The sequence below is a fragment of the Oncorhynchus tshawytscha genome, linkage group LG18, assembly GCF_018296145.1.
Source record: "Oncorhynchus tshawytscha isolate Ot180627B linkage group LG18, Otsh_v2.0, whole genome shotgun sequence".
NCBI lineage: Eukaryota > Metazoa > Chordata > Actinopteri > Salmoniformes > Salmonidae > Oncorhynchus > Oncorhynchus tshawytscha.
This window is the reverse complement of record NC_056446.1, coordinates 504,574-519,324: the sequence shown is the minus strand read 5'-3', so window position 1 is coordinate 519,324 and position 14,751 is coordinate 504,574. Positions and strand designations below refer to the sequence as shown.

Genomic DNA, 14,751 nt, shown 5'->3' with positions numbered 1-14,751 from the left:
GGCCTGGGATATAGGCCATATCAGATACGTTTCTTCATTCTTTGCACAGGAAAAAAACGTCATGCAATTCTACTCCTTTATAGGAATGGGGACATGATCAGACTTTTTTTGTAATACGACAAAATTACAGGGTGGCCTACTCTGTTGACAATGACAAACAGATCAATGAAAACGACCTTAACCATGTAACGGGCCTAAGGGGAGACGCCAATAGAATATGACGGCCATCTAAACTGGAGGAGGAAAACGAAACTGAAGTGGCACAACAATGATAAAGAATGAATATGACCAACGTGCACTCACCGGGGATATGGCCGATGCTCTCCGCTGGTGACAATAAGATATACCTACTGTTTTTCGTTCCATTAAGTTGATCATTTTGATAACTAAAAGACAGACGAGTCTTTTCGTTGTCTTCTCTTTACAGCAATAGCCATTTGCTTTGCAAACTGTTTTTCCCACGATTGCATTTTTTTTTATTGTGACATGCCTGGCTGGGCCTCTAAATATCACTGACAGTCGTAACTCAACAATAATCTATTTGGTATTTGCAGGGCATGCTTCATTTCCTTCCAACTGTAGGCAATGCCATTTAAAACAATCCACTGTTCTCCCCCCTAGGGGAAGCTAAATTATCCTCTGTGGCCAAATCATTCTTTAGTAGCCTTTTTATTATTTTATTTATTTCTGTATAGACAAGAGTAGCCTAAATTAGGCTATATCATTTTGTCAATTTACTTAGCTTCCCCTAGCCTTATGGACGCGTCGCCTATGAGCCTATGTCAATCTAATATCCCCCATAGAATAGGTACACTTTTTTATACTAATGGTCAGCTTGTTGAGAAAGAAATAACTGACTCTGGAACAGTTGTTGGATGATAGATCCCAAACTCGTGCAACCAGTAGGCCTGGGCTACATCATTATTTTTTAAAGCAATGAATCCGATGCAACAGATAAGAACGTTTAGCTTAAATATGTTGATCAAATATTAATTTAACATTAGTAGCGCAACAATGCGCACAGTGCAGTTGGCTATCAGACAATAAAATAAAAGTTGAAAACCAATAGAACATGCGCGAAATAGGCTACTGGTTTCAATGGCATGTGGAAGGAAGTCCTTACAAAATCATTTCCTCCACGGATATGGTCAGATTTTGCCTAGGCTACATTGAAGCAAGGTAAAACATTCCTCACAATATGTAGTAAAATGTTCAAGTTTCAAACAATTAAGTAGCTATAGGTTTTCAAAATGCATACAGCCTCCAGCTCATTGCAAAGTGGAGTGTGATGCACTGATGAAACCTGCCTTACTTATGCATTTGAATTGTGAAGGGGAAGCGCACTTAAATTAGCCAGTAAAGAAATAAAAATAGCATTTTTTTTTTAAACAGTGGCCCCCAAAAAATATTTAACACACGATTGCATTTAGAATTGTTGCAAGATGATTGGGCTTATCAAAGCGCTGTCTAACAGATTTTCCCTCCGAGGCTCTGTTATCTGTGATACTTAACGAATAAATACACACACGCGGAAATTTAATTACACAGAATTATACAAATTAACCCATATACACCGATAAGCATGACCTGTCAAATGTAATTCCTTCAACTGGTTTTTCCATCAATTAATAGGCTAAAAAGCATGATTTCGCAATGGATTCATGTCCTTTTCCCGGACAATTGGCCCGGTGTCAATTGTATTTAATCGGCTTAAAAATATATAAAAATACCGGCTAAAAGAAATCCTGTCCTCTATATACCCAAGTTCTGACAGCTCTGAGCAAACTGGGACACGCTCAAAACTCAAACTGAAAGAACATTGATTCTCCTAACCTTTCAAAAGATCATACAAAAGGCAGTTGTGAAATATAATCCCACAACGTGCAGTACAATGAGACTGAGGAGGAGTCTGTATGCCACCATGACAATTTGGCTCTATGGGATAGGCCCTAAGAATCAGAGCATCTTCATTTCTAGGACCATATAGCGATGTGAACTCCGTATTGGGATAGGTAGGCTACAGCACGTAAGCCTGTGTGGTCCAACAGTTAATGCTGTGGACCCTGTCATGTCACTGCCCTCCGGATTCACTCGGTCTCCTAATTTTCCTCTCTCAACAAAATGAATCCAACCCACACAAAACAAATAATTTAAAAAGAGATAGTTACAGACGATCCTCTTTGATAGCCTCAGAAGGCCCATCTGTGGTTTCTCATTCTGCTAAACCACTTGCAGTTTAATGCCTTTCAAAGTCATGCACACAGACAATGAATCAACGTTGTGCCCCAAAATAACAGACCAAGGTTGCAACCGTAGTGTCAAAGGCTTGGTCAGGGATGGAGTCGTTTGGTGTCAAGCAATGGCTTCATTGTGAAAGTCTCTCCCATTTATGGTGTCAAGGGTCGGATGTAGCCTAATTACAGTATGTGCTGTGTGAGCAAGGGGGCTCATTTTAAACACAGCACCGGTTGTTCAACTCAAACTTGAATGTGACATCGGTATGGGTAGCCGAATACAGGTTTTCGTAATTGCAGGTCTCTTAATAGGACGCACAGAAATGTCTGATTTGCGCACAGAATTCGAAAGTCTCCAAATACCTCAACCTTGGCTTACAGTAAAAACTATGAAACCTGATACATTTAAAATAGCCCGATTGATACTTTTGCAAATTCACTAACTTCAACGTTATCTTAACTGCCATCTTGACTAGATATTCTCTCTCGCGCCAATTGTCATTAACGATTTCCTCAATTTTAAAGAGTTCGCCCAATTTGACTTTGTGACAAAACACGCAAATGTAGTGTGGAGAATCATTGTAGCATCTAAATCGTTGTGAAATAGATTTTCCATAACCCAAAATATTGTATTTTCAGCTGGTTTACAAAACAAAAAAGTACAAGACACAAAAACGAAATTTAAGAATGGGACGCATAGAAATAGCGCACAGTGAACAGATCTACAGCTTGCAGATCTAAACTTGATGACGATGACAGATCTAACTCTATTTCTATGTAGATCTGGTCAGGTTACCCAAAACGTTTCATGTTGCAGCTTTAACTAAAATGGGTGACTTCTGGAAGAGAATAGATACTTACTATGGCGATGCCGTGCCCTTTTACCGAGTGTGAGCCCTTCATCCTCGCATCGGCGATCTGAATGGCATCAGAAGAGAGTGCTCGTCCGGTTTTGTGCTGGTGGCAGGTTAATGATCCAAATTGCGCTCAGTGATGCGCCGACAAGTGTGAACACATTGTGGACACCTGTCGCTCAATTCAAACGTAGTGGGCAGACAGAGCCCAAACTACTTTTTAGTTTTTTCAAATTGCCGGCGTCTTGAAGCTAAAATTGAGATTATGTATACACTGCCAATGACCATACAAAAAGTAACGGAGAGGAATATCAATACAGCGAATTTAGGAAAACTATGAATTTGAGGTAAGTGCATGGGGACCTCCACTATTATAGTGTATGTTCTATTTTATAGTGTATATATCATCATCGCTTCATTTCCACCGCCATATATTCATGCGTTCAGGTGACCGCTCCATCATTGAAACAGAGTGCCTGGGTTGGCGGCCTAGAAACGGCATATTACCTGTAATACTGCCTCGTATATATAACAATTCAATTGTGGTGGGGCAAGGTCCAATCTTTACATGACAAAGATGCCTGCGCTGTTATTGGTTGGCACGGTATTATGAGGTACAAGTGCCTTCAGAAAGTATTCACACCCCTTGACTTATTCCACATTTTGTTATTACACATCCTGAATTCAACATGGATTAAATTGATTTCTCACCCATCTACATGCAATACCCCATAATGACAAAGTGAAAACACGTTTAGAGGCGGTTTCCTCTGACACATTGGTGCGACTGGCTTCCGGGTTAAGTGTGCGGGTGTTAAGTAGCGCGGTTTGGCGGGTCATGTTTCGGAGGACGCATGACTCGACCTTCGCCTCTCAATCTGTTCGGGAATTCCAGCGATGAGGCAAGATCGAAATTGCGGAGGAAAAGGGGGTAAAATACAAACAAACATATTCCACTTTGACATTATGGGGTATTGTGTGTAGGCAAATGACAAAACAAAATCTCAATTTTATACATTTTCAATTCAGGCTGAAAAGCAACAAAATGTGGAGTAAATCAAGGGGTGTGAATACTTTCTGAAGTCTCTGTACCCCATAATACCGTGCCAACCAATAAAAACAGATGAACAGATGATGAAATCCTGGTTGAGACTGAATAAATGAACAACGAAACAGCACAGCAAGTAAGTGAAATAAAAAGTTGATTATGTTTTACTGGTAATGGGGACTTTCGTAAATGACAACAAAATCACTTTTTGTCAGTGTGTTTCAACTATCTAACTGTACTGGAATGCTTAAAAGGCCGCAAATTTTTTAAATTGGTATCGTTTTTTTTGGCAAGGAAAATAATCAGTCAAAAATTAATATCGATGCAACCCTAATAATCTAAACAAAAAAAAGAAACGTCCTCATTGTCAACTGCATTTATATTCAGCAAACTTAACATGTGTAAATATTTGTATGAACATAAGATTCAACAACAGAAAAATTGAACAAGTTCCACAGACATGTGACTAACAGATTGAATAATGTGTCCCTGAACAAAGAGGGGGGGGGGGTGGTAACAGTCAGTCTCTGTTGTGGCCACCAGCTGCATTAAGTACTGCAGTGAATCTCCTCCTCATGGACTGCACCAGATTTGCCAGTTCTTGCTGTGAGATGTTACCCCACTCTTCCACCAAGGCACCTGCAAGTTCCTGGACATTTCTGGGGGGAATGGCCCTAGACCTCACCCTCCGATCCAACAGGTCCCAGACATTTCTGGGGGGAATGGCCCTAGCCCTCACCCTCCGATCCAACAGGTCCCAGACGTGCTCAATGGGATTGAGATCCGGGCTCTTCGCTGGCCATGGCAGAACACTGACATTCCTGTCTTGCAGGAAATCAGAACGAGCAGTATGGCTGGTGGCATTGTCATGCTGGAGGGTCATGTCAGGATGAGCCTGCAGGAAGGGTACCACATAAGGGAGGATGTCTTCCCTGTAACGCACAGTGTTGAGATTGCCTGCAATGACAACAAGCTCAGATCCCGCTCCAGAGTACAGGCCTCAGTATAACGCTCATTCCTTCGACGATAAACGTGAATCCGACCATCAACCCTGGTGAGACAAAACCACCACTCGTCAGTGAAGAGCACTTTTTGCCAGTCCTGTCTGGTCCAGCAACTGTGGGTTTGTGCCCATAGGCAACGTTGTTGCCGGTGATGTCTGGTGAGGACCTGCCGTTTAACAGGCCTACAAGCCCTCAATCAAGCCTCTCTCAGCCTATTGTGGACAGTCTGAGCACTGATGGAGGGATTGTGCGTTCCTGGTGTAACTCGGGCAGTTGTTGTTGGTGTGATGTTCGGATGTACCGATCCTGTGCAGGTGTTGTTACACTTGGTCTGCCACTGTGAGGACGATCAACTGTCCGTCCTGTCTCCCAGTAGCGCCATCTTAGGCGTTTCACAGTACGGACATTGCAATTTATTGCGCTGGCCACTTCTGCAGTCCTCAGGCCTCCTTGCAACATGCCTAAGGCATGTTCACCCAGATGAGCAGGGACCCTGGGCATCTTTCTTTTGGTGTTTTTCAGTCAGTAGAAAGGCCTCTTTAGTGTCCTAAGTTTTCATAACTATGACCTTAATTGCCTACAGTCTGTAAGCGGTTAGTGTCTTAACGACCGTTCCACAGGTGCATGTTCATTAATTGTTTATGGTTCACTGAACAAGCATGGGAAACCGTGTTTAACTTCTTGGTGACAGGGGGGCAGTATTGAGTAGCTTGGATGAATAAAGTGCCCAGAGTAAACTGCCCGCTACTCTGTCCCAGATGCTAATATATGCATAGTATTAGTAGTATTGGATAGAAAACACTCTGAAGTTTCTAAAACTATTTGAATGATGTCTGTGAATATAACAGAACATATGGCAGGTGAAAACCTGAGACAAATCCAACCAGGAAGTGGGAAATCTGAGGTTTGTAGTTTAATTTAAGTGATTGCCTATCCAATATGCTGTGTCTATGGTGCCAGATTGCACTTCCCAAGGCTTCCAGCAGATGTCAACAGTCGTTAGAAAGTTGTTTGAGGCTTCTATTGTGGAAGGTGGTCGAATAAGAGCTGTTTCAACAAGTGGACTGGGCTGTGGCCAATCAGTTGTTTACTGCGCGGTCACGCGGGTGCACTGTTACTTCTTTTTCCTCTGTAATGAATACGCTATTGTCCGGTTGGAATATTATTGAAGATATATTATAAAAAGACCTTAAGGATTGATTGTAAACATCGTTTGACATGTTTCTACAAACTGTAATGGAACTCTTGATTTTGTCTGGGTTTTGCGCTCGCGCATTGTGCCTTTGGAATAGTGAACTAAACGGAGGTAATTGAACAAAACGAACATTTCTTGTGGAAGTGGGAGTCCTGGGAGTGCATTCCGATGAAGATCAGCAAAGGTAAGTGAAGATTTATAATGCCATTTATGACTTTTGTTGGCTCCACAATTTGACGGATAACTGTATGGCTTGCTTTTGTGGCAGAACGCTGTTCTCAGATTATTGAATATTGTGCTTTGCCGCAAAGCTTTTTAAAAATCTGACACAGCGGTTGCATTAAGAACAAGTTTATCTTTAACTCTATGCAAAAGATGTATCTTTCATCAAAGTTTATGATGAGTATTTCTGTTATTTGATGTGGCTCTCTGCAATTTCTCTGGATGTTTTGGAGGCATTTCTGAACATGGCGCCAATGTAAACTAAGGTTTTTGGATAGAAATATGAACTTAATCGAACAAAACATACATGTATTGTGTAACATTGAGTCCTGGGAGTGTCATCTGATGAAGATCGTCAAAGGTTAGTGATTCATTTTATCTATATTTCTGCTTTTTGTGACACCTCTCTTCGGTTGGAAAATGGCTGAAAGCTTTGTGACGAGTTGCTGACCTAACATTATGATATGTTATGCTTTCGCCGAAAAGCCTTTTTGAAATCGGACACTGTGGTTGGATTAACGAGAAGTGTATCTTTAAAATGGTGTAAAATACTTGTATGGTTGAGGAATTTTGATGATGAGATTTCTGTTTTGAATCTGCAATTTCACTGGCTGTTGGCATGGTGGGACGCTAGCATCCCGAACGATCCCAGAGAGGTTAAACCCTTTACAATTAAGATCTGTGAAGTTATTTGGATTTTTTCTAATTATCTTAGAAAGACAGGGTCCTGAAAAAGGGACATTTCTTTTTTTTGCTGAGTTTACATACACACAATACACAGTGCATTGGGAAAGTATTCAGACCCCTTCCCTTTATTAAATTACAGCCTTATTCTAAAATGTATTAAATAAATAAAATCCTCATTAATCTGCACACAATTTTAGCCATTTTTTAAATTTTTTAAATACAAAACTGAAATACCTTATTTACATAAGTATTCAGACCGTTTGCTATGAGACACGAAATTGAGCTCAGGTGAATCCTGTTTCCATTGATCATCCTTGACATGTTTCTACAACTTGATTGTAGTCCACCTGTGGTAAATTCAACTGACTGGACAGGATTTGGAAAGGCACATAACGGTCTATAAGATCCAACAGTTGACAGTTCACGTCAGTGCAAATACCAAGCCATGAGGTCAAAGGAAGTGTCCGTAGAGCGCCGAGACAGGATTGTTTCAAGGCACAGATCTGGGGAATGGTACCAAAACATTTCTGCAGCATTGAAGGTCTCCAAGAACACAGTGGCTTCCATCATTGTTAAATGGAAGAAGTTTGGAAGTACCTCTTCCTAGAGCTGGCCGCCCGGCCAAACTGAGCAATTGAGAGAGAAGGACCTTGGTCAGGGAGGTGACCAAGAACCCGATGGTCACTGATAGAGCTCCAAAATTCCTCTGTGGAGATGGGAGAAACTTCCAGAACAACAACCATCTCTGCAGCACTCCACCAATCAGGCCTTTATGGTAGAGTGGCCAGACAGAAGCCATGCCTCAGTGAAAGGCACATGACAGCCTGCTTGGAGTTTACCCAAAGTAACCTAAAGGACTCTCAGACCATGAGAAACAAGATTTTCTGGTCTGATGAAACCAAGACTTAAATCTTTGGCCTGAATGCGTCACACGTCACATCTGGAGGAAACCTGGCACCATCCCTACATTGAAGCATGGTGGTGGCAGCATCATGCTGGAGAAATATTTTTCAGCAGCACGGACTGGGAGACTAGTCAGGTTCAAGGGAAAGATGAGCGGAACAAAGTACAGAGATTCCCTTCATGAAGACCTGCTCCAGAGCGCTCAGGACCTCAGACTGGGTCAAAGGTTCACCTTCCAACAGAACAACGACCCTAAGCACACTGCCAAGACAACCAGGGGTGGCTTCGGGACAAAGTCTCTGAATATCCTTGAGTGGCCCAGCCAGAGCCTGGACATGAACCAGATCGAACATCTCTGGAGAGACCTGAAAATAGCTGTGCAGCGACGCTCCCCATCCAATCTGACAGAGCTTGAGAGGATCTGCAGAGAAGAATGAGAGAAACTCCCCAATTACAGGTGTGACAAGCTTGAAGCATCATACCATAGAAGATTCAAAGCTGTAAAGGTGATTCAAAGTACTGAGTGAAGGGTCTGAATACTTAAGCACGTGTTATCAGTTTATTTGTAATAAATCTAAACCTGTTTTTGCTTTATGGGGTATTGTGTGTTTTTTTATGTAAGTTTATTTAACTAGGCAAGTCAGTTAAGATTATTTTTATTTTGCAATGACGTACTGGCCAAATCCTAACCCGGATGACGCTGGGCCAATTGTGTGCCGCCCTATGAGACTCCCAATCACGGCCGGCTGTGATACAGCCCGGGATCGAACCAGGTTTTGAAGTGAAGCCTCTAGCACTGAGATTCAGGGTGTAGATTGATGGAGGGGAAAACGGTTTAATCCATTTTAGAATAAGACTGTAACATAACAAAATGTGGAAAAAGTCAAGGGGTCTGAATACTTTCCCAAAGGCACTGTATGTATTTCTCTGTAAGCACACATACATACTCTACGCAACATGTGCATCTTGCATAAACTGCGTGCCAAGTAGTCTTACTTACAGAGCTTTCTGTCCTGACTAATTGCCAGTCTGCAAAATGTGTCACAGTCCGAAATCAATTCTGTAGTAATAGGCCTAATGTGAATGTAAAGTTTGGGCCACATAGTCTACGCGCTCTGCGTCAGTCTGCCATTCGGATACAAAGCTTAGTTATGCACTATTGTGGATGGTTACTTTGTATCACAGTTTGGGTACAAGGCCATTTTAAACCAATAGCCTAACATAATTCTTAAAGAACTAACCGTTATTCAACTGAACAAATACTTACATTTTCAGTGTCACGCTCATTGACAGTAGGTAGTGGCGTTCTGGTTGACATTTTAATAATTCCTTGATCCCCGAAGTGGTTCTGTGTCTGCTTTTTGCTGCACCTTAGTCTAACGACAGTACAGCAGGTCTGGAACTGATATTTAAGATCATGTATTCGTTCACCCGCATTAACGCAACGCCACAGCCAAGTTCCAGCAAAACATACGCCGGAAGATGTCTAGAACACCGATTCATTAAATAAATGATCGAACCGCATTACTGGACAGAACACACCGGTGGGACAGATTGCGACAAAGGCAATTCCCCCCAAAAAGTTGTCCAAAAACAAACCATAACCCCGAGCTCCAAAATGTAACAATCCGTTTTTCGGGAACGACTCTATTGTAAAGCTCAATAAACGGTGTTCTGATAGTTCACATGTCCTCAACAAATTCACATAACGTCCAGACAAGGAATAGGGGAGGGGAGTTCACGTAAAACCGATCTCAGAATTTGCAGCCAATTTTTGACGCCTTGGGTTCCTGTAGATTTTCGGCTTCTGACACGCACTGCCCCTGTTTCCGATGGGGCTGGTACCCCGAAAGACTCAAATTCGGTTAAAGACCTCCCTCTCATCCCAAAAGTAAGGGAGGTTTGCTTGATGGGTAGATCCAAGATGGCCGCCAACTAACTGGAGAGAGGCAAGCCAAACCCAATGTGTTGAGAGGAAGTGAGGAAAGAGAGGCTTTAAAGCGTATTGGCGCTTCGGCTGAGGTCAGCGCGTTTGTTGTTGCTAGGGTGATTACTGGAGAAAAAAATCTACCTGCTGCACAAGACATGAAATACCCTGCCTACTGTACCTAACGGCATATATGCTGCCCCCTCCATCCCATGCATGCATTTTCAGTGAATCAACTGAAAGCACAGATTGACTTGGCTGTTTTAAAAAAAATGTTGTGTGCTGCTCCATCTCTCATGATTCTGAACACCCAAATCTATCCATCTATATTGTGACCACAGTTATTCAGTCTCACATGCTTCCACACACACACACACACACACACACACACACACACACACACACACACACACACACACACACACACACACACACACACACATTTACAGTTTAAAGCTTGCTGGAAACAAAAAAGGATACATGCATTGCCACACTTAATTCTGAAATGGATTTGAAAGAAAATAAACTAACAATCAGGACAAACAATTGGAATGTGTGTGTGTGTGTGTGTGTGTGTGTGTGTGTGTGTGTGTGTGTGTGTGTGTGTGTGATGAAGCATGTGAGACAGAATGACTGTGGTTACAATATAGATGGAACTCTCAGATTATTACTGCATTAGGGGAACCCTGGCACTCAAAATAGTGCCCACACACAGCGTCCTGTCTTGTGTTTCTCACATGCGAGGGAGGATGAGCTGCACCTCTAGCAATGCACTTCCTGTGTGGCCCACATGCACCGTCAAAGGGTCTATTCACATAGAGAGAGAAAATGGAAAGTGACAGAGAGAGAAATGGAGAGTGACAGAGAGAGAGAGAAATGGAGAGACAGAGAGAGAAATGGAGAGTGGCAGAGAGAGAAATGGGGAGAGAGAGAGAAAATGGAGTGACAGAGAGAAAATGGAGAGTGACAGAGAGAGAAAATGGAGAGTGACAGAGAAAATGGAGAGTGACAGAGAGAGAAAATGGAGAGTGACAGAGAGAGAAACTTGAGTGACAGAGAGAGAAACTGGAGAGTGACAGAGAGAGAAAATGGAGAGTGACAGAGAGAGAAGATGGAGAGTGGCAGAGAGAGAGAAATGGGCAGAGACAGAGAGAAAATGGAGAGTGACAGAGTGAAATGGGGAGAGAGAGAGAAATGGGGAGAGACAGAGAGAAGATGGAGAGTGACAGAGAGAGAAACTTGAGTGACAGAGAGATAAGATGGAGAGTGGCAGAGAGAGAGAAATGGGCAAAGACAGAGAGAAAATGGAGAGTGACAGAGTGAAATGGGGAGAGAGAGAGAAATGGGGAGAGACAGAGAGAAAATGGAGAGTGACAGAGTGAAATGGGGAGAGAGAGAGAAATGGGCAGAGACAGAGAGAAAATGGAGAGTGACAGAGTGAAATGGGGAGACAGAGAGAAAATGGAGAGTGACAGAGTGAAATGGGGAGAGAGAGAGAAATGGGCAGAGACAGAGAGAAAATGGAGAGTGACAGAGTGAAATGGGGAGAGAGAGAGAAATGGGGAGAGAGAGAGAAATGGGGAGAGAGAGAGAAATGGGGAGAGAGAGAGAAATGGGGAGAGAGAGAGAAATGGGGAGAGAGAGAGAAATGGGGAGAGTAAGAGAGAAATGGGGAGAGTAAGAGAGAAATGGGGAGAGTAAGAGAGAAATGGGGAGAGTAAGAGAGAAATGGGGAGAGAGAGAGAAATGGGGAGAGAGAGAGAAATGGGGAGAGAGAGAGAAATGGGGAGAGAGAGAGAAATGGGGAGAGTAAGAGAGAAATGGGGAGAGAGAGAGAAATGGGGAGAGAGAGAGAAATGGGGAGAGAGAGAGAAATGGGGAGAGAGAGAGAAATGGGGAGAGAGAGAGAAATGGGGAGAGAGAGAGAAATGGGGAGAGAGAGAGAAATGGGGAGAGTAAGAGAGAAATGGGGGGAGAGAGAGAAATGGGGAGAGAGAGAGAAATGGGGAGAGAGAGAGAAATGGGGAGAGAGAGAGAAATGGGGAGAGAGAGAGAAATGGGGAGAGAGAGAGAAATGGGGAGAGAGAGAGAAATGGGGAGAGAGAGAGAAATGGGGAGAGTAAGAGAAATGGGGAGAGAGAGAGAAATGGGGAGAGTAAGAGAAATGGGGAGAGAGAGAGAAATGGGGAGAGAGAGAGAAATGGGGGAGAGAGAGAGAAATGGGGAGAGTAAGAGAGAAATGGGGAGAGTAAGAGAGAAATGGGGAGAGTAAGAGAGAAATGGGGAGAGTGAGAGAGAAATGGGGAGAGAGAGAGAGAAATGGGGAGAGAGAGAGAGAAATGGGGGAGAGAGAGAGAGAAATGGGGAGAGAGAGAGAAATGGGGGGAGAGAGAGAGAGAAATGGGGAGAGAGAGAGAAATGGGGAGAGAGAGAGAAATGGGGAGAGAGAGAGAGAGAAATGGGGAGAGAGAGAGAAATGGGGAGAGAGAGAGAAATGGGGAGAGAGAGAGAAATGGGGAGAGTAAGAGAGAAATGGGGAGAGAGAGAGAAATGGGGAGAGAGAGAGAAATGGGGAGAGAGAGAGAAATGGGGAGAGAGAGAGAAATGGGGAGAGAGAGAGAAATGGGGAGAGAGAGAGAAATGGGGAGAGAGAGTGAAATGGGGAGAGTAAGAGAGAAATGGGGAGAGTAAGAGAGAAATGGGGAGAGAGAGAGAAATGGGGAGAGAGAGAGAAATGGGGAGAGAGAGAGAAATGGGGAGAGTGAGAGAGAGAAATGGGGAGAGAGAGAGAAATGGGGAGAGAGAGAGAAATGGGGAGAGAGAGAGAAATGGGGAGAGAGAGAGAAATGGGGAGAGTAAGAGAGAAATGGGGAGAGAGAGAGAAATGGAGAGAGAGAGAAATGGGGAGAGAGAGAGAAATGGGGAGAGTAAGAGAGAAATGGGGAGAGAGAGAGAAATGGAGAGAGAGAGAAATGGGGAGAGAGAGAGAAATGGGGAGAGAGAGAGAGAGAAATGGGGAGAGTAAGAGAGAAATGGGGAGAGTAAGAGAGAAATGGGGAGAGAGAGAAATGGGGAGAGAGAGAGAAATGGGGAGAGTAAGAGAAATGGGGAGAGAGAGAGAAATGGGGAGAGAGAGAGAAATGGGGAGAGTAAGAGAAATGGGGAGAGAGAGAGAAATGGGGAGAGAGAGAGAAAATGGAGAGTGACAGAGTGAAATGGGGAGAGAGAGAGAAATGGGGAGAGAGAGAGAGAGAAATGGGGAGAGAGAGAGAGAAATGGGGAGAGAGAGAGAAATGAGGGAAAGAGAGAGAGAGAGAGAAATGGGGAGAGAGAGAGAAATGGGGAGAGAGAGAGAGAGAAATGGGGAGAGAGAGAGAAATGGGGAGAGAGAGAGAAATGGGGAGAGAGAGAGAAATGGGGAGAGAGAGAGAGAAATGGGGGGAGAGAGAGAGAGAAATGGGGAGAGAGAGAGAAATGGGGAGAGAGAGAGAAATGGGGAGAGAGAGAGAAATGGGGGAGAGAGAGAGAAATGGGGAGAGAGAGAGAGAAATGGGGGGGAGAGAGAGAGAGAAATGGGGAGAGAGAGAGAGAGAAATGGGGAGAGAGAGAGACATGGGGAGAGAGAGAGAAATGGGGAGAGAGAGAGAAATGGGGAGAGAGAGAGAGAAAACAAGAAAGACAGGAAAATCTTTTCTCTCTCTCTCGTCATGTGAGAATAACAGCTGTCTTCTTCTCTCACCATGAGATGGACTCTGGGGCAACGACGTGCCGTTTTGCCCTGGCTGTCGCAGAGGGAGTACGCAACCAGCAGAGGAGCCTGGGAGTTCACTCACGTCACACTGACCTCACCTCAATAGCAAAAAAGTGTCTTTGCACGAGTCCAGGGTGATCACACAGACCCAGACGTACACACACCTTACTCTTTAAACATCACAAAAACACTTCCCACAGTTTCAGGAACATCTGACAGCCAAACACACTCATCACGTTGCATCATAGTGACTCAATCAATCACACTGACTCTGGTCCTGCAGCTCACGTAACTAGAACATTCAGGGTTAGGGTTGTATAATATATTTTTTTAAACTCCAAAGATTAGTCCGATCCAAGTTATACTGAACAAAAATATAAACGCAACATGAAACAATTTCAAAGCTTTTACTGAGTTACAGTTCATAGAAGGAAATCAGTCAAGTGAAATAATAAATTCATTAGGCCCTAATCTATGAATTTCACATGACTGGCCAGGGGTGCAGCCATTGGTGAACCTGGGAGGGCAGGCCCATCCACTGGGGAGCCAGGACCCACCCTCCCTCACCTCAGACAATCCCACAGGTGAAGTAGCTGGATGTGGAGGTCCTGGGCTGGCATGGTTACATGTGGTCTTCAGTTGTGAGTCCGGTTGAACATACTGCCGAATTCCCTAATGTTGAAGGCAGCTTATGGTAGAGAAATTAACATTAAATTCTCTGGGAACAGCTCTGTTGGAAATTCCTGTAGTCTACATGCCAAATTCACATTCCCTCAAGACTTGAGACATCTGTGGCATTGTGATAAAACTGTGGCTTTTTATTGTCCCCAGCACAAGGTACAAATGAGTAATGATCATGCTGTTTAATCAGCTTCTTGATATGCAACACCTGTCAGGTGTATGGATTATTTTGGCAAAGGAGAAAT

The 14,751-nt window shown here is 43.5% G+C and overlaps 1 protein-coding gene across 4 annotated transcripts in view; it reads right to left on the bottom strand.

The window, feature by feature from the left end:
* LOC112223798 (MAP/microtubule affinity-regulating kinase 3-like) overlaps positions 1-10,116 on the bottom strand; it is a 142,826-nt gene extending 132,710 nt beyond the window's left edge. For 2 of the 4 annotated variants that reach the window (XM_042300572.1, XM_042300573.1), the window contains exon 1: positions 9,415-10,112. In XM_042300572.1, coding sequence (XP_042156506.1) covers positions 9,415-9,465 — 51 coding nt within the window. In that variant the 5' untranslated portion in view covers positions 9,466-10,112. Of the gene's footprint in view, positions 1-9,414 lie in introns of all 4 variants that reach the window. The other 2 variants (XM_042300570.1, XM_042300571.1) reach the window with 2 other exon arrangements.
* Between the last annotated feature and the right edge of the window lie 4,635 nt (positions 10,117-14,751).